This window comes from Budorcas taxicolor, chromosome 16 (genome assembly GCF_023091745.1).
Source record: "Budorcas taxicolor isolate Tak-1 chromosome 16, Takin1.1, whole genome shotgun sequence".
NCBI lineage: Eukaryota > Metazoa > Chordata > Mammalia > Artiodactyla > Bovidae > Budorcas > Budorcas taxicolor.
In genome coordinates this window covers 77,496,780-77,520,291 of record NC_068925.1, presented here as the reverse complement: position 1 = coordinate 77,520,291, position 23,512 = coordinate 77,496,780, and the positions used below count along the sequence as shown (strand labels likewise).

General features: G+C 41.5%; 1 protein-coding gene across 6 annotated transcripts in view; it reads left to right on the top strand.

The window, feature by feature from the left end:
* DENND1B (DENN domain containing 1B) overlaps positions 1–23,512 on the top strand; it is a 267,191-nt gene that overhangs the window by 98,190 nt on the left and 145,489 nt on the right. For 4 of the 6 annotated variants that reach the window (XM_052653687.1, XM_052653685.1, XM_052653688.1 and 1 more), the window contains exons 4-5: positions 21,276–21,325; positions 23,207–23,326. The exons of the other annotated variants lie outside the window; for them this stretch is intronic. In XM_052653687.1, the coding sequence (XP_052509647.1) occupies positions 21,276–21,325; positions 23,207–23,326 (170 nt within the window). The remainder of the gene's footprint in view (positions 1–21,275; positions 21,326–23,206; positions 23,327–23,512) is intronic. 6 annotated transcript variants of the gene reach the window in all.

Here is a 23,512-nt window from a genome sequence, read left to right as displayed (position 1 = left end):
ACACATTCATTAACAAGACCCAAGGGGTAGCCTTTTTACAGCACACAGAAATGAGAAGTGTATAGACTTGAATATGCTTAGCGATCAGTGTTTTTGGTATTTTAGAAGTTATCTAGGGTTTTAATACATTATTTTTGTGCACGGTCAGTCGTGTCTGACTCTTTGCAACCCCATGGACTATAGCCCCCCAGGCTCCTCTGTCCATGAAATTCTCCAGGCAAGAATACTGGAGTGGGTTGCCATTTCCTCATCCAGGGGGTCTTCCCGACCCAGGGATCCAGCCCTCATCTTGTGCAACTCCTGTATCGACAGGTGGATTCTTTACTACTGAGTCACCTGGGAAGCCCCTTTAATACAATGTATAGAATAATGAGTATTTATTAACTAACTCAATATCAGTTTAATGTTTTGGTTACCTCAAGAGTTTTGAAATTGTTTCAGCATATATATTACAAACTGTGGTTACTATTGAAATAAAGCGTGCCAGAATAATGATACAATTTGGTTGAATATTTACATCTTTTATAACCTTAAGCAGTATGCCATGTTAGCTAATTTAGTCAGTAAGCCTGTATACATTTGGGAAAAGCAAACTGAGATAGAATGAATGTGTGCTTTTGTTTTAATTAACATTCAGAGGTCAGAAGTCGCAGCTATATTTACTAAAGTAAAATGATGAAACTAGATGTTTGCTGAGGATTTTCCTTAATTATGTGAATCTGAATTCACTATAAATTTTCTGGAAGTCTGGCACATTTGAAGTATTAGAAGTTCAGTTTCCTTATTTTATAGGACTTTGAGGAATAATCAGTTTATGCACATTTCTGTCTATAAGCCAGTCAGAGTAGAGCTGCTTTAATTGATTTAACATTTTTGTAAAGGACTCTATCTTTTAGAACAGTTAAGGTTCACAGCAAAATGGAGAGAAAGGTGCAGTGATTTCTCGTTTACCCCCTGCAGCCGCGTTTGCACAGCCTCTGGCTTTATCAGTGTCTTTACCAGATGGTGCGTTATTTACCAAGAATGAACCCACACTGACACATAATGTTCCAGAATCCACAGTTTACCTTAAGGTTCACTCTCGCTATTGTACCATCTATGGGTTTAGACAGATGTATCATGACATAGCCATCATTATAACAACATATGGGTATTTTCAGTGTCCTAAAAATTCTCTGTGCTCTGCCTGGCTATTTCACCCTGCCATTCCCAGCCCTGGCAGCCACTCATCTTCTTACAGTCTCCATTTATCTCCATCAGTTGCTACGTCGTGTCTGACCCTTTGCAACCCCATGAACTGCCGTACTCCAGGCTCCTCTGTCCTTCTCTGTCTCCCAGAGTTTGCTCAGATTTGTGTCCATTGAGTTGGTGATGCTATCTAAGCATCTAATCCTCTGCTACCCCTTTCTCCTTTTATCCGTCTTTCCCAGCACCAGGATCTTTTCCAGTGAGTTGATTCTGCATCAGGTGGCCAAAGTATTAGAGCTTCAGCAGCAGTCTTTTCAATGAATATTCAGGGTTGATTTCCTTTAGGATTGACTGGTTTGATCTTCTTGCTGTTCAAGGGACTCTCAAGAATCTTCTTCAGCACCACAGTTTGGAAGCATCAATTCTTTGGTGCTCAGTGTGCCCTATGGTCCAACTCTCATATCCGTACATGCCTACTGGAAAAATCATAGCTTTTATTATTGTCTCTATAGTTATTGCCTTTTCCAGAATATCATAGTTGAAGTCACAAGAGTATATAATCTTCTCATATTGACCCCTTTGACTCAGTAATACGCATTGAAGGCTTTTCCATGTCTTTTTATAGCTTGGAAGCGTCTTTCTTTTTAGTGCTGAAAAACATTCCATTGTCTGGAAGTACCACAGTTTATCCATTTACCCACAGAAGGACATTTTGATTGCTGCCAAGTTTTGGCAATTGTGAATAAAGCTGCTATAAACATCCATATTTGGGAGTTTAAATTATGAGAGTTTATAATCTAGTTCATTGACACTTTCCAGAGGTATTCTCCAGAGGTGAATACTAACTCAATTAAAGAAAAGACTTTTCTGGATTACATGCATGTAGATTCATAGACATGAGAAATTCTGGTGATAATTTTAGGTACATTTTCCATAGCAAACAGATAGTATAGACGTGTAAGAGACTGAAAGACATACTGTTAAAAGTGATGCTTTATTTTACGAGGCCTTTTAGTTGTGTTTTTGGTTGTTACTTTTATGATATCAGAAGTGAACATTTTGCCAAATATTGAACAAGTTTACTTAACCTAAGCAGTTAGCATGTACTTAAAGCTGCGTTAAAATTACTGATACTTTTTTTTGGCAAGGCACCGGTCTGGCAACATGGGCTGTAAACAGAAAGACATGTGGTCCTTGCCTTCCAGAAGTCTGTTCGTGGGGAGGAAGACTGGTTTGGGAATCAAAAGTGAGATAATACTGTGTTTCTGCTTTGAATGTATGCCTTGAAGGAAATCACTTTTGCTCCTTGAAGTGCCATTCTCTCCTCTGTTAAGTGGGGGATGCAGGTTACTGGTTGGTTTTTACGGTATTTGCTTCTACATACGATTGCAACAGGGGGCTTGCCAAGTGGTGCTAGTGGTAAGGAGCCGGCCTGCCAGTGCAGGAGATGTAAGAGGCTAGGGTAAAATCCCTGAGCCAGGGAGCTCCCCTGGAGGAGGGCGTGGCAACGCACTCCAGTATTCTTGCCTAGAGAATCCCCTGGACAGAGGAGCCTGGTGAGCTACAGGTCACAGAGTCACAAAGAGCTGGACATGACTGAAGTGACTTAGCATGCATGTTGCAACAGGAACCCAGGTGTAATGCGTGTCATGAGAATTACTGCCAGTGAAATGTGGAAGTCCTGGGAAGGAAGACGTCGCACATTTACACAAGCTGAGGAGGGGAGTGGTTAGCGAGGAAGGAGAAGTGTAGTGAGTTTAGACTGATTTTACTGCTGGTGGCAGTATTCAGTGTACTTTTATTTTCTAGGATTAAAAGGCTTGAGGAGGGAAGACCATGTTTCTATAAATAGGATAGCCAGAAGCCACCTGAAAAAGAGAGATCGAAGATAGCAGCTAGAACTAATTTCTATAGCGAGACTAAGCAAGATGGCAAACACTGCCTGGACACACACTGTGCATTATTTTTTTCTGGTATGAGATAAATAAAGAGAAGTCTAAGAAGTTGCCAGCTCAGAAGGACCTCCTAGTCCAGTCGGGGAGACACGTTAGTTAATCACAGTGTATCGCGTGTGTTGGAGTACAGAACAGGCTGTCAGGGGGCGTCAGAGCCCCAAGTGTGACGTGGCCGCGGTGGGGTGTGCCCGCCTGTTTAGGATGAGCAGAAAGGAGGAATGCCGATAGGAGGGGTGGGTTGTCTGGACTTCTCTGTAGCCTCTTGTGTTTATATTTTACAGTTACGTTTTCATTCATTCTTTTTCTCTCTCTCTCCTTTGAGTGTGTCTGTCTCCCCTACTCCGTAATTGGTGTTTCTTGAAGGACGAAGGGGCAGAAACTCCTTATACTTCAGTTACTACATCTAGCAAGCTCATACATAATAAGGTTTGAATAAAGATATTCTTGGAGAAGGCAGTGGCACCCCACTCTAGTACTCTTGCCTGGAAAATCCCAGGGAGGGGGGAGCCTGGTGGGCTGCCATCTGTGGGGTCACACAGAGTCGGACGCGACTGAAGTGACTTAGCAAAAGATATTCTGAATGACTAGGTGAACAAATCAAAGAAAATAGAATAAACTCGTTATAGATTGTTTTAACCTTCTTAGAAAGATGGGAACAAGACCATCTATTAAGCAGAATAGCTGTGCGAGGGTGTGGGATATTAAAGTTAGAAGGATTTCAGACTGGTGTTTTCGACGAATAAAATGGGGATTCATCAAGCTGCGAGGGAAACGATGCGGCCCAGAGGAAGGGTTTAGTAGGCCCGCCACTGTTTGTTCATGACGAGTACCTGACTCATGTGTTCCTTCTCCTTCTCTGTCTTATTGAAGGTTAAAAAAAAATTAAGAATCTATATATATTGACATGTGCTCCTATGCTAGGTGATAAGCAAGCTGCATTGGAAATGCATCGAGAAACGTGCACATACTACATAATTAATTTTAATTACGATAATAAATACCACTAATTAAGCAAATCTTGGGAGAGCCTAATTAAGAAAACTTGGTAGAATTCAAACTGGAAACACTTTGAATTATAATTCTGAGTGAACACTTTGAATTTAATTGAGTGAAAAGTCATAGGAAACTATTCCACCGTGATGACAGAACAGTTTAAATCTTACCCTTCAGCTGCATCTTCCTAAGTTTCTTGTAGTTGTAGGTAACTAGCTAGTTAGCTGACTCCTAACCAAATATACTCAGCACCGTATACAGTTTTCTTTTCATGTTCAACAATATGTACTGCTTGGTCTGTGTGTTTTAGGAAGGGTGCCTGTTCTTTATTAAGAGAGATTTTTTACATGTCTCTCATTTCAAAAAAGTATTTCTTTTGATAACTGTAAGGGGATTTGATCAGAATAAGTAAAGTGTTTCATGACTTGAAATTGAGGGAAATTGACAACTGGATGTTTTATGACTTTGCTCCTTGCATCGGTCATAAAATTGAAATTATTTGGAAATAATTTACTAAATCTAAATACTTTCAAAATAAATATTTAAATAATGACAGATATTTTTAAAAGTTGGACTTTTTTTTTGCTTGTTTGGATTTGATTCTGTCGTTTCAAACTGCCAGTCAATTATATCAGGCACAGAGGAAAATATTTAATTGCATTTTGTACCAACTATGAACTCCGAGAGTTGGTGATGGACAGGGAAGCCTGGCATGCTGCGATTCATGGGGGTCGCAAAGAGTCGGACACGACTGAGCGACTGAACTGAACTGATTGTTTTTCCAAATGGGAAAAATAAAATGAATTGTTTTAAGCCAGTTTTTTATGTGTGATAGTTAATTTTTATTTCACTACCCCATGAATATGTACCTTGTATATGAATACATATTTCTGAGACAGATTGATTTTTTAACTTTTTAATGAAATTAAATCCTAAACACAGGGAAATGGTGGTTATAATCATCTCATGACTGTATTGTTTGTTTTGTATTCCATTTTATCAGTTATATATCTCAATAACCCTAAAATATAAACCATTCCTTATAATTTGCTTTGTAGATAACACTATATACATTTTTTGTACATTCTTGTGTCAAAAAAAAAATCATATTAAAACATAGGTGGCAAGCTTGTGGGAAGGTGGCTTTAAAGTAAATCCAAGATCATCATCATTTTGCCTTTCTCTCTTTCTTCATAAAGGCAAGATTTGTTTCTTTTGTAAATGCAGAACTAGAAAGCTCAAGGTCAGATGTGATCATGTTTTTATTTTACCTGCATTCTTATTTTTTCTCCTGTTAAAATTTTAAAATGTTACTGCAAACAGGGAAACTAATTTGGAAAAACATTTTTAGAAATTTTGCTTTAGAGCAGAGATATTTATTGGAAAACAGAACTATGTAATCTGGCAAACTCCTATTGAAAAGAATATTTTTGCATACATTCTAGATAATAAAATTTGAAAGCCCCTAAAAAAAAAATGACCTTATTTTTCTGCTGAATGTTGTTACTTTCATGAGCTGTTGGAGGGTGAAGGGTTTTACCCTTATTTTTGTAGCCATGAAATTATTATATTCTAACTCTGCACACAATTCAGACCAATCCTGGAAGGTCTGACGTTGCACCCTATAGAAATCAAATAATAGATGATGCAGAATGAAAAAGATAAAATGTAGTTCACAAGAACCTACTTTTTATGGAACTTTAAACATTTGACAAAAGTCAGTTTGGAATTTAGTTCTTACAAGAGTTCTGAATCTTTGAGAGAAATAGGTAAAAAATATTTTTTTTCAAGGTGACGTGACAGAGGCTGATGAAGCAAAGCAATTCTGAAATCAGGAGAAAAAGTTAAATTTAAGTATAGGGGAATGAAAATCTCTCTACCAGTCCAGAATGTTACATTTCACATTTTTCTTTATCTTTTAGCTTAAAGAGAAGTTAAGATTAGTTAATTGTGAAACAAAGGATGGAAAGAAGAGCATGTTTTCAGATGTTACTTGAAGAAATTAAAATCTTTCAAATTGACATTAAGTCAATATTAATTTGCATAGAATATGTTACTTTGAAATAATCATAATAACTGTATGCTCCATAAGAATGCCTTTCAGGGATATTTCTTTTTTAGGAATAGGTGTAACTTGAGTGAAACTTGTGGTTTGTAAGAATCAGTAACTATAAGTTGCCACCTTACCTTTTTGTTTGGTTATTTCTGTTTTTCCCTCCTCTCTTATTACATTATTAATAGATAAGCGCTATTAAAGTAATATTGCCAGGTTGTTTACTAATGTTTAAAATTTAAGCCTGAAATACAATTGAGAATAAGTAGATATAAAGGCAATTCACAATGAAAAATTTGAAGATTAAAAAATATCCTCTTATGAGCTGAAAACATTGAACTTGATCAACATATGGTACCAGCTAGCCTCATCTCCACCCGTTCTTTTGTTATCTTGTTATTGTTGTAAGGCTTAATGACAGTTGTAAGCCATAGTTCTGGATGTGAGGGTCAGTCCACCCTGGGGAGAAGAGGAGGAGACAGCAGTGTGGATTATGAAAATATGGATGGATCTAAAAAGAGACCCCTGTAAAAGAGCGGGGCTCAAAGGAAAGCTAGGGAAGACGGAAGAAAAGACGATGGGATATGATGTGAAAATGATCATTTGAAATCTTTCCTTTCATTCCCAGCTGCCGTGTTTTGGAGAAAAGGAATGCATTTTTATGTTAAGGGGGAGCTAAAAGAGGCCAGATGAATGGTATTATTTATTAGATATATTTTCATTTTGAGCGAGATAAATTATGTGCATTTTAATAGACTTTACATATGTTAGACTTCTTAAATCTTCCAGACGCAATGTTAGGTGTGGTACTTCATAGAAACATTTCAAGTAAAGTAAAATATTTGACTAACATTTGGCCTAATCTGAATAGACCTAATTGTAAAAATGAGTGATTGTTATATATTAAGTATTTTGACTAAATGTGATGGTAAATATTATATTTAAAGTATGAACTTTTGGTTACTTTGGTAGCTTAGCTCTTCACATGCACATTTAAAGTTTGTTCATGCGTGTTTTTTTGGACAAAGGATGACACTGCAGCGTGTCTTGGTTGCTGCTGCTGTTCAGTTGCTAAGCTGGGTCCAACCCTTTGCAACCCCGTGGACTGCAGCACGCCGAGATTCCCTGTCCTTCACCGTCTCTCTGAGTCATGTTCCTGGAGTCCGTGTTGTTGTCTAACCATCTCATCCTCTGCTTTCCTCTTCTCCTTTTGGCTTCAACCTCTCCCAGCCTCAGGGTCTCTTCCAGTGAGTCGGCTCTTTGCATCAGGTGGCCAGAGTATTGGAGCTTCGGCATCAGTCCTTCCGATGAATAAGCTAGTACTAGGTAGTAACATTCATCTTTATCCTTAGCCCGTTTGATCCGAAGGGACAACAATGCAGTCTAGTGGTCATTTTTGGGGAATGCAGACACAGGGTCCTTGTGATTTTAACTAGTTTTTGATGTGTTTGTATACAATGAAAGAAAAGCCGTTGCCTGATTCTAGAGTTTGGAGAAAGTTAGACTGGGAAAGAGCTCAAAAACATCGGGACAGGGCGTGTGGGCGCGGTTCCAGGGGGCAGGATGTTCCTGGTGTAGGGGCCAGGTCTGCCGGCAGGAGTGCCTTCTCATGCCTGGATGCCTCCGGCTGGAGGGGGGGAGAGGATGGTGATCGGCTTTGTGTGGCCGTTGAGTGGCTCAGCTGGGTCCTGGTCCTCACCTCTGGCTGGAGAATCCAGGCTTTATCTGTGGCATGTAACAGTGAGGTTCTATTCCCCAGGGAGAGGTCAGGGCGGCAGACAGAACCCTGGGAACCCCAGCAGAGAAGGCACCGTGAAACACCCTGGAAAGACAGGCAGCACGCCGAGTAAAGTGGACGCAGACGTATCCGGAGGACACACGGGAGCAGGAACCTCGGCTTCTCGGTCAAGGAAGGGGCAGGTCCTGGCAGCCCTCAGTCCCACACGCCTCATGCCTGGTAGACGCTGAATGAGCACATGGTGAATGAATGCAGTATCACACGTTGCAGAAGTCCGATACGGTGAAGACCGGGAGAACAGCGATTAAATGGAGAAACTGACAATCACTGGTGACTTAAGCTGAGAGGAGTCGGTAGTAAAAGCAGTGACGGAGACTTGCTGAGTGTGCGTTGGACTTGCAAGAAAATTCTCAGCGAGAGGACGAAGGAACTATTCTAGGTCTGCTTCTTAGTTGGCCAAATTATACTTTACAGAATTTACCTTAGTCTCATTTTACAAATAAGCCGTCCCTGTTGTTTATATTTACTCCCCCTTTTCCATGCATTCCAATGCAATAATATATTGTAAAGAATAAATACAAGGTATAAGATAATTTATTCAAGAGAGTTACTAATCCTTGACTGAGAAAGTTTATCAAATAATGCCCGCCCCCACTGTGTATATGTGTGTGTGTGTGTGTGTGTCTGTCTGTCTGTCTGTCTGTCTGTCTCCTTTCTGGTTTATTGAGTAATATCCTTACAAGAAACTCAGGAAATTGTGTTTTCTCTCTAAGTTCATTTATGCCAAAGTGGACTAGACTAGGAATGATCAAAACTCATTGCTATTTGGTGAGACTTGTTTGGTGACTTTCTCCGTGTGAAAAGAACTAGTGTTCACAGTTGAATTTCTTACAGAAAGACTTTGCGTTATAAGAACTAAGACCAAAATTGGCACCTTTTCTTATAATCTCAGCAAGAGGCCAAAGATTACGTCAGCAGGGAGTGTGAACTAAATTTTTATCCCACTAGATGGATGTTCTAGAATGGGTGGAGCAGAATCAGTTTGCAAAATAATAGCTCACAATATTTCTATTTAGAATTTCAAGAAATAAATCATTAAAAAAAGACACTTATGACTTCAGATTTAATTGTTGTTTGACATATTAAAAATTGTGGGCATGTACATTTTTTATAAAAGAAAAATCTTGTATAATTTAAGGTACTCTAAAAATACAAAAAAAAAAAAAAAATCAGTTTCTGACCAACCTAGATAGCATATTCAAAAGCAGAGACATTACTTTGCCGACTAAGGTCCGTCTAGTCAAGGCTGTGGTTTTTCCAGTAGTCATGTATGGATGTGAGAGTTGGACTGTGAAGAAGGCTGAGCGCTGAAGAATTGATGCTTTTGAACTGTGGTTTTGGAGAAGACTCTTGAGGGTCCCTTGGACTGCAAGGAGATCCAACCAGTCCATTCTGAAGGAGATCAGCCCTAGGATTTCTTTGGAAGGAATGATGCTAAAGCTGAAACTCCAGTACTTTGGCCACCTGATGTGAAGAGTTGACTCATTAGAAAAGACTCTGATGCTGGGAGGGATTCGGGGTAGGAGGAGAAGGGGACGACCGAGGATGAGATGGCTGGATGGCATCACGGACTTGATGGACATGAGTCTGAGTGAACTCTGGGAGTTGGTGATGGACAGGGAGGCCTGGCGTGCTGTGATTCATGGGGTCGCAAAGAGTCGGACATGACTGAGCGACTGAACTGAACTGAAAAATTAAAAAAAAAAAATCAGTTTCTAGGTTCTTGATTTTTAGTCATGATTGCTAGCTTTATTTGAATAAGGCTTTATTTTAATTACTAGGCACTTAGTCCCTGCTTTAAATTGAAGGGGATAAAAATGTCTGGCAAACTTCACAAGCAGAATGGCTAATGGTATCAGTGACCCGAGATACTTACTGCCTGAGCCTCGTTTTCCACGTCTTCACCTGTGGCCACATAGAGACAGCTTTGGCCCAACCTGTAGGTTCCTACTGTTGATCCTGAAATAATCACACGCTCTCCCCACCCTGGGCCCCTCTGTTACTAATAATTTTGTCTTACCTCATCCTGCCTGTGTTCCTTGAGCATTCTTTACTTGCTCTGTTGTGATCCTTGTTCTGATAGTGTTAGTGGCTCGGTTATGTCCGACTCTTTGCAACCCCATTGACTATATAGCCCACCAGGCTCCTCTGTCTATGAAATTCTCCAGGCAAGAATACTGGAGTGGGTTGCCATGCCCTTCTCCAGGGGATCTTCCCAACCCAGGGATTGACGTTGGTCTCCTGCGTTGCAGGCAGATGTTTTACCATCTAAGCCACCAGCGAAGCCCCTTGTTCTCATAAGTATCAGATGATTGGTGGTTTCAGATTTAAATAATGTGCTTCAAATTTAATTCCTTGGTATTTTGCTCCTGTGTGAGAAAGAATCTCCATAAGCCCTTGTTTATAAGTCTGTTATTTGAAAGAAGTCAGATGTATGTTTTTACTGTAAGTCTAGTGTTTTCAGTGGGAAGGAACAGGCATAGCCACAGGCAGCATTGCTTTTCTGCCTCAGGACTTCATTTCGAGGGCATAGAACAACCTTGGGCAGGCAGGATTCACATTTGTGATGACACATCATCCCATCTCTCCGGCCTTGGTTTCCTCCCGTCTCCGCCCCCTTTATTGTTCCATACGCCAAGCTGAACTTTGGTTCTAATTAAAACATGCATGAAAGTGTTAGCGCTCAGTCGTGTCTGACTCTTTGTGAGCCCATGTACATAGCCCACCAGGCTCCTCTGTCCATGGGACTTCTCCAGGCAAAACTACCAGAGTGGGTTGCCATTCCCTTCCCCAGGGGATCTTCCCAACCCAGGACTGAACCCAGATCTCCTGCATTGCAAGCAGATTCTTTACTGTGTGAGCCACCAGGGAAGTACAATTGTACAGCGTAATTCTTCCTATGTATGGACAGTATCCACCATATAGAGCCCAAGCAGGCATTGGAACCAGGCATCTGCTGATTTTATGTTGGATGAACATAAAAACAAAGTGAAAAAAAAAAATGCATACTGTGGGGAATAATGGTTAGAAGCTTAGCCTCTGATTTTAAACCCTGAGTAACATTTGCTAGCTTTGTGTCTTTGTGCATGTTGCTTAGTCTCTTTGATCTCTCCCCCCTGCCCCCTGCACGCACACATATAAAAGAGAATAAAACATGGATTATTGTTAGCTTTAAGTGAGATAATACATGTAAGTGCTTAGGTCAGAACCTACTGTAGTAAGCCATTATTTTTATCATATCTTTATTTGGGTAGGTAGTCAGGGGAAAAAAAGGCATTCAGACCCTTAAATCACCTTTCCTTGAACTATCTACCAAGGTGGATTGGTTCTGATGGTGCTAAAAGTATCGTTTCATATGTGATCAGCAGTTTTGTTTGAGAGAGTGAGTGCTGGCCAGGCACTGGTTAGGCCTTAGGAGAACTCCAAAGGTAAATAAGCCGTCAGAGACTTTGGAGATTCATCTCTTCTGATTGATCATGTCCATTGTAGTGACCTTCTGGGTCACTACTAACTTCATCAGTTTCTGGCTCCTGACTAAGGACATATAGTGATTATAATACCAGAGGTGGTTGAACAGTCTGTAACCTATATCTTGATACAAGTCCCTAGGAAAATAAAGACAGGATTATGAGAAAGTACAGTGACTTCATAATTTGGAAATGTTATAAGAAAGTCACTTGTTAAGGGGGCTCTGAAAATATGAAGAGTAGTATTAATTGTCCATAATGGCGGACAGTGAAAGCATCCCGTCTCTCCCTGCTTCCGTACCTTTTAATTAGCGCCATCCCCGTGTTTGTCTCTGTCTAGGCCACATGCTGTCTCTGGAGCACCGGGCAGTTTATCCAGCTCCCGCCTGGACCTTTCCCTCTTTGCTCTTGCTTTCGTCTTAACCTTGTACCCTGTCTTCCTGCTGCAGCTGTCCAGCTGCGGGCCACCACCACTCCCTGCCATGATCGCAAAGGCCTCCTCACTGATTTTCCAGTCTTCATTCTCGTCCTTTAAAACCCATCCTGCAAATGGTAGAGCGACCTTCCTGAAATTCCAGTCCAGGCATGTCCCCTTGCTTCATAGCTTCCCTGTTTCTCTTAGGTCAGCTGGCCGTGATTTGTTGTGCAAACTGAGGTCCTCCCTTATTCTTTTCTCACTGATGGTTTGTATGTGGTGCGGTGCAGACGTGCGTCCGCTCGGGTGTGCAGTGAGGCCCTGCATGGCCCTCGTTCCTGTAAAGATGCATTCCTGTCACTGCAGGGAGGTCCCTTTTGCCTTTTCCTGGGTGCTTCTGTGCCAGCCCACCCACGCCCGTGGCCCCAGGAGACCACTGTTCTGATTTCTGTAACAAGAAGTCATAACTTGGGCACTTTTGAGTGTAAAAGGGATCGCCGCTGGGAACTGTGCTGAGAAGGTGGCTATAAAGTGTTCTGGGAGAGAGATGTTATGGGGAGGGAGGTGGGAGGGGGCTTCATGTTTGGGAACGCATGTACACCCGTGGTGGATTCATGTCAATGTATGGCAAAACCAATACAGTATTGTAAAGTAAAATAAAGTAAAAATAAAAATTTAATTAAAGAAAAAAAATTAAAATAAAATAAAGTGTTCTGGGCAGGTCAGCAGCGTGGCTTCCTTCCTCTTTGCGTCAGGTCAGAACTGAGTTGGTCTAAGGCCTTGGGATCCCATCTGTCCCCTACCGATTCTTCAGGGCACATTGTCTTCTCAGCCGCTCAGACCTTGTGCATGTTCCTTCCACCTCCAGACCCTGCTGGACCTTTCTGTGATGGTCTTGCCTGCGACGGGGAAGCCACCCTGCCCGCCTCTCTACCTCCCCCTCGTCGTATGGGCCTCTGGTCAGCTTCTCGTTCTGTTCAGACGCAGTCTCTTCCCCTGAGACTTCGACCACTCCGTTCCAGAAGCCCCCATCCTTGACTTGCTTTACAGGTCTGATTTCTAGACTCCCTGGGTGTTTTTTACCGTTACCACCAGCGCTCTTTTTACATTACACTGTGCTTATCTTTGATTGCTCTTCGCACATTAAGTATTTACTAAATGAATATATATATATAAACATACATAACCATACTACTATTTATGTGTTTCACATTGAGTTTGTAAATGTGATTTAGCACTGATTAGACTTTCTGTCATTGTTCGGTTGCTAAGTCATGTCTGACCCTGTGACCCCGTGGACTGCAGCGCACCAGGCTCCCTTGTCCTTCACCGTCTTCCAGAGCTTACCCAAACTTATGTCCGTTGAGTCGGTGATGCCATCCAACCATCTCACCCTCTGCTACTCCCTTCCCTTCTTAGACTTTATATCTAAGTCAGTAATCTTCATTCAACAGTCCATATTTCATAATTGTGCAATTATATTTTAGTTCTTTCAGATAAAGCCCTCAAATAGATAGTTACAATATTTCCAGACTTTTAAAAGACACCGTGATTCTCATTTCTGCTGGGTGACTGTATAGACTCTAGGGGCCTTCAAGGCATAGAGAAACGATTAGTACTTACTGTACTGTGTTGAATACAGTAACTACCTAAAGTGTAGGGTCCCTGATTTATGCTCTAAAACGAAAGGTTCTGTTGTTTATTAAAGCATCAGACGAATTATTTGTCTTTGGTTTTATCCATTTGGTTTTATCGCAAGATTCACTATCTAAGGAATATCAAGCAGTTCAGGCATAGTTCTGAACTAGGTTCAAGGCAGGGTCAAAAAAAAAAAAGATAACGTAATTTACTTCTCTGGGACATAGCATGTCCCATTTGTCATCCATAAGAGCAAAATACGTTCTTCAGTGTGCGATTTACCCAGTGAGTGGGAAATATTTACATGAATGTCACGACAGACATTGCACATGGTCCAGGTCTGAACAAGATGAGGAGTACTATGAATCCAGGGTCTGGCAGTGTACAAAACGGGAAAACACAAATTCCAGGTAAAGGTTAGGCTAAGTACAAAGACTGACTCAAAATCAAAGAAGAGGGAAAACATAACCCATTCCTGGAGGGCAGTGGTGCACAGAGGGTGTGTTTATCTGAGGCCACATTTGCCAGCAGCTTGGCCAGGATGGCTGGAGGGGAGCCTGGCCAGAGAGGAGACGGCCAGGGGGGCTGGTGGAGCAGGAAGCTGGATGTTCCTCCCTGCGCTGGCTCAGTGCCACGTGTATAGTTGGCAGTTAGTCCTTATCAGATGCATTGGTAAATAAATACCTGAAAGAGGATTCTTTTTTTTTTTAAAGTAAAACCCCCCTTAAGGGAAAAGCGTCTGTTGGCATGACCCTTCAAAGACATTCTTACTTCGGAGAAATAGCCAGGATGGTAGCCTGAAGGCAGCTCCTGTACACGCTGACCTCATCAAGCGTGACTTTTCCAAATGGGAGTTGAGTTGCTTTCCAACGTGTGTGAGTTTCTGCTGTGCCGCAGAGTGGACCAGCGTATGCAAGCACACATCCTCTCCTGCCCGAGCCTCCCTCCCGCCCCCGCACAGGGTGTGACTTTGCAGCTCTGACCAAGTCTGCTTCTGTTGTGTGCGATGCAGCGGAAGTAGGTGAGGATATTCAAATCTGTGTCTGTATCCACAGGCACCTATGTTAACTGAATGTGTTAAACATCTCCCAGGGAGGTAGGTAGACTATTCGGTATATTTTTTTTTATCATTTCATGTCTTGGTTTGTTAATGTTTTGGCATAGGTTATTGGACACAGGACTTTAAATGCTGCAGTTTATTCAGTAAATGTTTGTTGTGTAAGTAAGTATCTTCTGCATGTAAATTCATGTGACACTTGAGTTATTAAAACAACTAGCTCTTTAATAAAAGAGTTAACAGTTGTTGGGCTGGGATGGTTTATGTGCCTGACATTGTCTAATCATTGGACGTGGATTTCTAACTTAATCCTCATATAAATCCCCTAGAAAATTCTCACTTAATCCTACGAGATAGGTGATAATTTTGGCCCATTTTCTAGCAGCTGTGACTGGAGCGCGTGGCCAGGGGCTGGCACAGGCAGGTCTGAACATCACCCCCCCGCCCCGGGGCACTAGGCACTGACCACTGGGCTTTACCACCTTGCCGGCGTGTGCCTGCACACTGTGTGTGGGGCTGTTTCTAGGATCTTGTCTTCGCTCTGAAAATCGGTAATCCCCTTTCGTTTCCTCTTCTCTGCATTTAGCTGTGGGCTGGGGTCACGGGAGCAGATCAGTTGACGGGCGTGAAACTTGTTTCTCTCTAAAAGTTGAAACATCTTTCTACCTAATTCTGATGTTGATTTAAATGGAAGTTTGATATTCACTTTTAAGTACCTTAATTTCTGTGGTGCAAATAAGTATTATAGGCAGGACTCTATTGTATTATATAGGTAGTTCCTTTGATCTAGAAAATGTTACTAGTTAAACTAAGGGTGAGTGAAGCAAAGGGCAAATATGTTAGTCTGAAAGGAGTGGGGAGGGTATATGGTTATTAGGGGAAAAAAGAGGGTTTTCTTAAGTGGATAATTGTTATTCAAATCATTGATTAAAAGTTAGTGTTAACCTAGGGATAAGAAACTGAAGGTTGGTAATAGAATTTTTGAGAAAAAAACTTTTGAAACCTGCTTATATATATATATTATATATATATATATACACACTTTCCTTTCATGCCTTTTAAATTCTTTATCTTAAATTAATGAGGGAAATATATGACTCCTTTCATTTGTCAAGTAAAGCGCCTGTCTAATCGTTAAGTATATGTATTTATGGTAATATCACTCTGCCCTGCTTTGAATCTAGGCCTTTTCATTGGCATCAGATTAAACAAATGTCGACTACAGAGATCTTTGTCACCTGACTGGTACACATAGAACCAAAATCCTCAAAATTTGTATTTCGACAGTACAGTTCTTTTTACAGCAGAGTGTATTTGCTGTACAGAAATAGTACAGAAAAGTAAAAAAGTCGAGAAATCCCGCAGTGATGTCAGTTAATCCTGACAGTTATTCCTTGACTTTTAAGTTTAAAGTAGAGTATCCAGCTTGAAAACTTCAGAAGATGAGAAGATGATGTTTAAAGACGCTGTGCATGTAAGTTACTGTATTATTGCAGGTCTACCTTTTAATGAAATGCCTCCTAATCTAATCCCCCTGTTAGTGTACCTGTGTTTCCTTGAAAGCTGAGCATCTTGCAGCCCCCTGCGGGTGCTGTGGTGCCCGGGGCAGATCAGGTGTGGTCTGGGAATCCCAGTTCTGCACTGTGCAGCCTGCCTGTCACCAAGTAGCTCAGTGAACGTTTCTTTTAAGGAAAAAAAGTTTATTCTTCCCCCATGTAAAGCACAGATAGATTGAGCAAATACATGATATCCTAAATCACTCATTTATTTTGGGAGATAATATGCAAAGTTATATAAGCATCTTTTGAGAAATATATGGCCTTTGTGGAGCCCCCTCGTTACAAAATGATTCTGAACGTGTTGTTCAAATGAAGACAACTGTGCGTATTTGAAAACTGACTTTACATAATATTGTGTTACATTTTCCCCAAGAACTCTGGTATAACTTTAATTCTTATCTAGTTAAAATTTGGGGGAGGAGTTTCAGGGAAGAAAACATGATACTTCAAGCTTCTTTATAATTAATTGCACATTCAGTGGTTAGTGGAAAATGAATGGGTATGAACTCTGAGTTTCCTGTAACCAGTCTGAGGCTGGGCTGAGTGTGGATGACTGTTGCCCTGCCCAAGGTTAGTCCAGGAGAGGCCGTGGCCTTCTTCTAGGTGGTAGAGTGGGATGGGAAAGGCAGCTGGTGGGCCTTCTGGGAAGGGTCTCCTTGCTGGTAGAAAGCGCCTCCCAGGAAGCTTTGACTGCACCCTGTGGTCTGCATGTGGTCAGCTGAACTCTGGCAGCTCACTTTGTGGCCACGAGTAGGGGTGACAAGGACCAGGCCACAGACTCAGGACAGCAGGGCAGAAGGCCGGAAGACTCCTGAGCCCTTGAGGAGGATGCTGAGCCAGTCTCTGAACAAGTCCGCCTCGCCACTTGCAGCGAGAGGGGAAGGACTGCTGGGGTGCAGCGAGCGCCCTGGTCTGGTCCCGTTAGTCTCATCCCTGGGTTACACGTGCCACTCAAGCTAAGTTAAAGCATCAGGACCCTTACTGGAGGCAGTCAGGTGTGTTTTGAAAAATGCTTCCAAGTGATTCTTCCACGTTCTTACCTTCCTTCTATTTCCTTCTGTCTTTGTATTGGGAACCTCTGGAGCGAGGTCGTTTAATGAAACTGAATCAGCAGAACTTGATTAGTGGTTGATTATGTGTGGGGGCAGGGGTTAGAGAGAGGGAGAGGTCTGGACAGCCACCATGGGCTTGTGTGGGCACCGGGGATGGGTGGTGCTGCCCTTCTGGCTGATAAGGAGTATGCAGCTAGAAGGACTTCAGTTTATTCATTCTGAATTTGAGGTGGCAGAACACTCAGAAATAGGTACTGGGAGGTGGTTAGACATGTAGTGCTGGCGTTCACAGAAGTATCTAAACTTACAGGGGCTAAGGAATTCGGGGGTTGCAGTTGAATCCGTGGGTCTAGACAGTGCCGGGGCGGATGTAATTCGTGAGTGTGGAAGAGAGGGCTGCACGCACCTCAGAAGCCACCTCTCAGTGGAGAGCCGGGGCAGGAGCAGTGAGGAGGAGGGAGAGCGGTTACGGATCCTGACGGTGACGCATCTCATTGCCTCTTAGAGTTTTGTCAGGGAAATTCTGAGACCTTTGTAGTTATTGAACTCTAATCAGGAGGTACCCTTTACATCTTTGGGCTCTTCTTTAAAAGCGGATTCTTAAAGGCTTGTTTTCTTTTTTATTTGATGAATTAGATTGTTCAACCGTAATCGCATGGATAAAAAGTCACTATGCCACTGTTCACACAAGCCATTCACCCTCTTCTCTCTTAACGGGCTCAGTTTGATCATAATGCTTATGAGTATAGATACAGGATTGTAAGACCAAAAAACACCATGCAAACATTTTCAGTCATTTATTTTCCAGTCAGTTTATTTGTGTAGTAGACGTGGTGTTTTTAGGGCATCTGCATATATATGTAGGGCTTCCCAGGTGGCGTGGTGGTAAAGAATCTGCTTGCCAGTGCAGGAGATGAAAGTGTCACAGGTTTGATCCCTGGGTCGGGAAGATCCCCTGGAGGAGGAAATGGCAACCCGCTCCAGAATTCTTGCCTGGAAAATTCCACGGATGGAGAAGCCTGATGGGCTACAGTCCATGGGGTTGCAGAGTCAGATACAACTGAGCACACAAGCACACACATGTATGCATAACTGAGCACACACATGTATGTAACTGAGCACACACACATGTAACTGAGCACACACATGTATATGTAACTGAGCACACACATGTATGTAACTGAGCACACACATATGTATGTAACTGAGCACACACATGTATATGTAACCGAGCACACACATGTATGTAACTGAGCACACATATGTATGTAACTGAGTACACACATGTATATGTAACTGAGCACACACGTTTGTAACTGAGCACACACATGTATGTAACTGAGCACACACATGTATATGTAACTGAGCACACATATGTATGTATAATTGCCCCCTTTTTTTTTGCTGTTCATAATTGCATATTCTGTGTCATTCTTTTTGTTCCTTCTGTTTTTAACATTTGACATGTTAGTCAATGTGTTCTTTTTGTAGAAAAATATTTTAGAGAATTAAGAGGATTTTGAGAACCCAGATAATTTTCTTGCTTAAGGAAATCAGGTATTTCATAAACACCAAAGCCTGTCTGGATAGAGAAAACATAACTTTTGAAGAGTATTACCTTTCACGTAATCTGTGGATACCAATCCAGAAATGTAGCGGTGTGCGTGTGTGCGCACGTGCATGCATGCCTGTGCATGTGTGTGTGGGCGTGTGTGTGGATGTATGTGTCATGTCAAGAATACTGTGTGGTGGAAATATCAGAGTTCATGAGCACTTCTAAATCAGTATAAAAGTACAGTTTTCACTTAACATCATTGTTAAAAGCGTTCAAAATGCTGTTTGCCTGTATTCCATCCCCCCTCCCGCTCTCCCTCTCGCCCTCTTTTCTCTTCCAACCTCGGTTTGAATAGCACCTGTAATTAAGGAGGAGAGCCGAGCCCTGGGAGCTAGGTGGGACTGGCGGCCATTGATCTGCTTAAGCCCGGCTTATACTGTCAGGGGAGGAGCAGTCAACTGCTGAGCTGCTTTGTCACTGACATAAGCTGAGAGGGGATTTTTTTGTCTATACTGTTTATACACTAGTCTATAGACCTGCTGGCTGGTTGAATTTTAAAGAGTGCGGAGGTTTAAAGACTTGTCCCCTGAGGGTTGCTCCTGCCAGTTGGGGAGCGAGCCGAGGCTGCTTTGCAGAAGCGCGTGTGTGTTGCTTGTGGGAGGGGGGCAGGGAGAGGGTGTGAACTATTGAGCAGCTAACCGGGAAACATTCTTCATTGGAGTCTTAAAATCGATGTGCAATATATTATTGATTCGGGTATATTTGGAAGGCGACAGTGGGTTTTGAATATATATCTTTATTGTTACAAAAATGATATGAACAGCTTTGTGGCAGCGGCCGGGTTGGTTCCGGGGGGGCAGCTGTTATAAATATGAGAAGGCTTCACTTTTTGCAGCACAAGATAAAGTCTATCAGTGCTCAGATGAACTGTCCTCTTCTGTACTGACCTGCTTGCAATTTAAGTAACTTGAATTATTTCGAGTTTAGCAGCTCTTTCAATTCCATTTAATAAAACATTGTCAGCAGTGAAACAGTTTTTTCCTAAATATGGCATTCGTGTTCATACTTTCAAATATATACGTTCATAACGCTCTTGAATCTTTCTTAGGTTTTGGCGTTGGGGTAATTGCAATGATTTTTTTAAACATTTCCACTTATTTTTAATTGAAGAATAATTGCTTTATAGTATGTGTTGGTTTCTGCCATACATCAGCATGAATCAGCTCTAGGTATGCATATGTCTCCTCCGTCTTGAACCTCCCTCCCACCTCCCACCCCTCTACGTTGTCACGGAGCTGGGGTTGAACTCCCTGAATCATACAGCAAATGGAATATTGCAATGATTTATTTTTAACTGATACTTGATATCAGTCTACATATTAAAAGAATGTGAGAAGTTCTGCTTTAAAGCACTCAATACTGTGTTTTTGCCTATATAGAATTTAATATTCATATATTGATTTCTCGGGTGCAGATTTTATTGGTAAAGAGGTGATAGGCAAGGTAATCTTTTTTGGAGAGATGACACTGTATTAAGATATTGGCTCTTTTTTCTTTTTAATATGAAACATCATCATATATCTCTGCTTTGTCTTGTAAGATCACCAGGCTTTAAAGTTGTATGATGGTACCGTCAATTCTGAAGTGTAACTTTATGATAGGAGTTAACTCTAAGTTGTTTTTTCCTATATAACAATACAGATCTTTTTCTATCTTTTACCAAATATGCGACAATTATGTCCATTTTGTTATACTTGTTAATGTATATGATTTCTGAAAGGTTTTAAAATTATTTTACAGTAACTATAAAATCACTTCAGATTTCAAAGTCAGTAAGATTATTTTCTACGCTTACAAAACACGCTGAAAACATTGTTTTTCATACTAGGAAATTCTTCAAGTGCACAGAAGAGAAGCTATGTTGTTTTACCCTTAAAGGCTTGTTTTTGCATGCACATTTCTTTAAGAGTGTGAGATTAGTGTTACTGCTGTTGAATATACCAAGAGTTCAAACTATAAGTGTTTCTCTAGCTATAGAAAATCCTTTTTTCCCCCGAACGATTTTACTATGGCGCACGTTGAGTTGTTACACCTCTCAGTAATTCATTCTGCTGCCAACCTCATTCCCTTTTCTCTGCCTGCATTTTAATTGAAACAACATTTATGTTTTGAGCCAGGATCTGTCAGAAGTCCCCGTGGCTAGCCTGTGGTACCAGTAGCAGCAGACGCAGCTTACCCATATGGTGCGGTGCTTCTCGTAAAATCCATATGGCCTTGTTGAAGGGAGTCCCAGCGGGGACGTGAGGGGTGTTAATACCCTCAGGCCAGGCCTCTCCCTCCCGGGGCTTCCGAGGCATTGTCAGCACAATCTGCCGAAGCACACACTTAATTCCTTTTTAATAATCAATTATTTTAATCTAGGAACCTCTGCTATTTTTCTTTAAAAAAAAAAATAAGCTTTTTTCCCCTAAAAATGTCTCAAAAGAAGTTTTAACTGCATCTTTAAAAACATTCTAAAGCTTTTTTTTAAAATTTACATTCACAGGAAGTACTACAGACTGTGCCAAAGTTCTGCTTCCCCTTTGACGTTGAAAGGTACAGTATAAGTCATTGCTTAAGGTAACCATAGCCCGCCTTACGAGCACTGTAGAGTTATTACTTGTGTCTTCTCTATGAAATGAAATGTGCTTTTCCTCACTGCCTCTAACAAAACACACAAGAGGTTCAAAATCAAATAATATTTGAAATGAAGAAGGCTTCTAAACCACCATATCTTCTGTTGTTCTCCACTGTGGCCAGTTGGGATTAGTCTCAAGGTTCCATTTCTTCCTTTTGTTCTTCAGGTACATATTGTAAGCACTCGGAGGAAAAAGAACATTCGTATGTCCTTTATCAGAGCCTTAGAATTGTGTCTTTTAAAATTAGATGTATACGTCCTAGTTTCTGTGTCACTTCACCCTGATTGAAAAGACCATCTGTGTGATATTGTAAAACTCATGACTGGTTGTCTCCCACAAATAGCTTTATAGAAACAGTGCAATATTACCAAAGGCTGCACAGACACCCTCTTACCTAGCAGTTTTGAGAATCTCATTATGTTTGTGTTTTACTGAACAAATGCTGAATGAATAGAGTATTACCTGGGTTGTGGCAGGAATGCTGTAGCATATATAGCTCTTTGAGCATAACACAGACCATTTATTGTTTTTCATGTGATTTTTCACACCCCAATACCAGTTTTTTTTTTTTTTAAAAAGAGTATGCTGTAAGGCAACTTTAAAAGAAAATTTATTTTAGGAAAATATTTTGCTAAAAGTCAAGATGGGTAAAAATCTGAAATTGTACAGCATTAAAGATAAAGCCTTTCGAACGATGGACTCATTGATGCTAATAAGCATAGCTCTTTTGTGGAGAATCAGTCGTGTCCACTAAAGTTGCAGTTTCCAAGTTAATAGCGAAGACAAGATAAAGGAAGCAAAGCGGTGGCAGTAAATTGCGAGCACTGGGCACGAGAGGGCACACTCGGCACCACAGGCTGTTTTTGAAGCTTGTTAAAAAAAACAAAACAAAACTACCCATCTTGCACATAAAAGTGTGTTTGTTAGACGTTCAGCATTTGAAATGCAATATTTCCTGACAGTTGAAAATGATTTACGGTATTGGTACAGTAGGAGTAAGTAACTTATTTCCTTGCACACGATTCGCTCACCTTCCATGGCGGCGTGACACATATTGACCGTCTGACACTTGGGTCACCAGTAACTAAAATTCTTTGTAGTAAGCTTTGTTCGTGGGAATTGCATTCTTATTTTGTACTTGGAAATTTATTACCAGGATATAGATAGCTCTAGAAGAGAATGCTAAAAAGAAATGCCAATAGTAATTTGGACGGGACTTTATTGAGTAAGAATGTCAAAGAAGCCATTCAGGAGAGTTGGTCGGGTTGCCAGTAGACTGGGCACGACACACTCTGCTGTGTGGGCAGCCCCGGGGCACTCCGGAGGAGAGGCTGGAGCTGCTCACCCCTGGCGTGCCATGACTAGTGTTGCTGGGATTTACCAAATGCTGGTAAAGAGTCCGCCTGCACTGCAGGAGAGCTGGGCTCGATCCCTGGGTCAGGAAGATCCCCTGGAGGAGGAGATGGCAACCACTCCAGTATTCTCGCCAGAAGAATCCCATGGACAAAGGAGCCTGATGGGCTACGGTCTGTGGGGTCTCAGAGTCAGACACGGCTGACGCTTTAACACTTGAAGCACTTGAAAACTTACGGTTAAGACATCTTATGATTCTCCAGCCATGTACTAGCATATATTGAGTAAGTCAACTCACATAGTTTTAAAATATCACTCCAGCTCTGAGAACCGACTGACTGGAAATGTGAAAACAATGGCTTGCGTCCATATAGCCTGACCCTGGCTTTTCTTTAAGACGATTCTCACCTGAGGCTTGAAATGTTGTCCCGTTGCTGCATTTCAGAGCGTCTCGGAATCAGGTTGGACAGCACTTTGCCTTTGTGCTGACGGACATTGAGAGCAAACAGAGGTTTGGGTTCTGCCGACTCACCGCAGGAGGCAAGATCTGCTTATGCATCCTGAGGTGAGTGTTTGTCGTGAAAAAAAGTGCACTTGGGGACACGATAGATTAACTGTGTCTCTCTGTTGCACCTTGCTGTATGCTTGGGAGGCTTAAAAATGTGCTTGTATATATTTTTTGTTTCCTCTAAATCCAGCTAAGCTGAAAAATAATTTTGTTTATTCTCTGTATGCAGCATCAGTTAGGCTT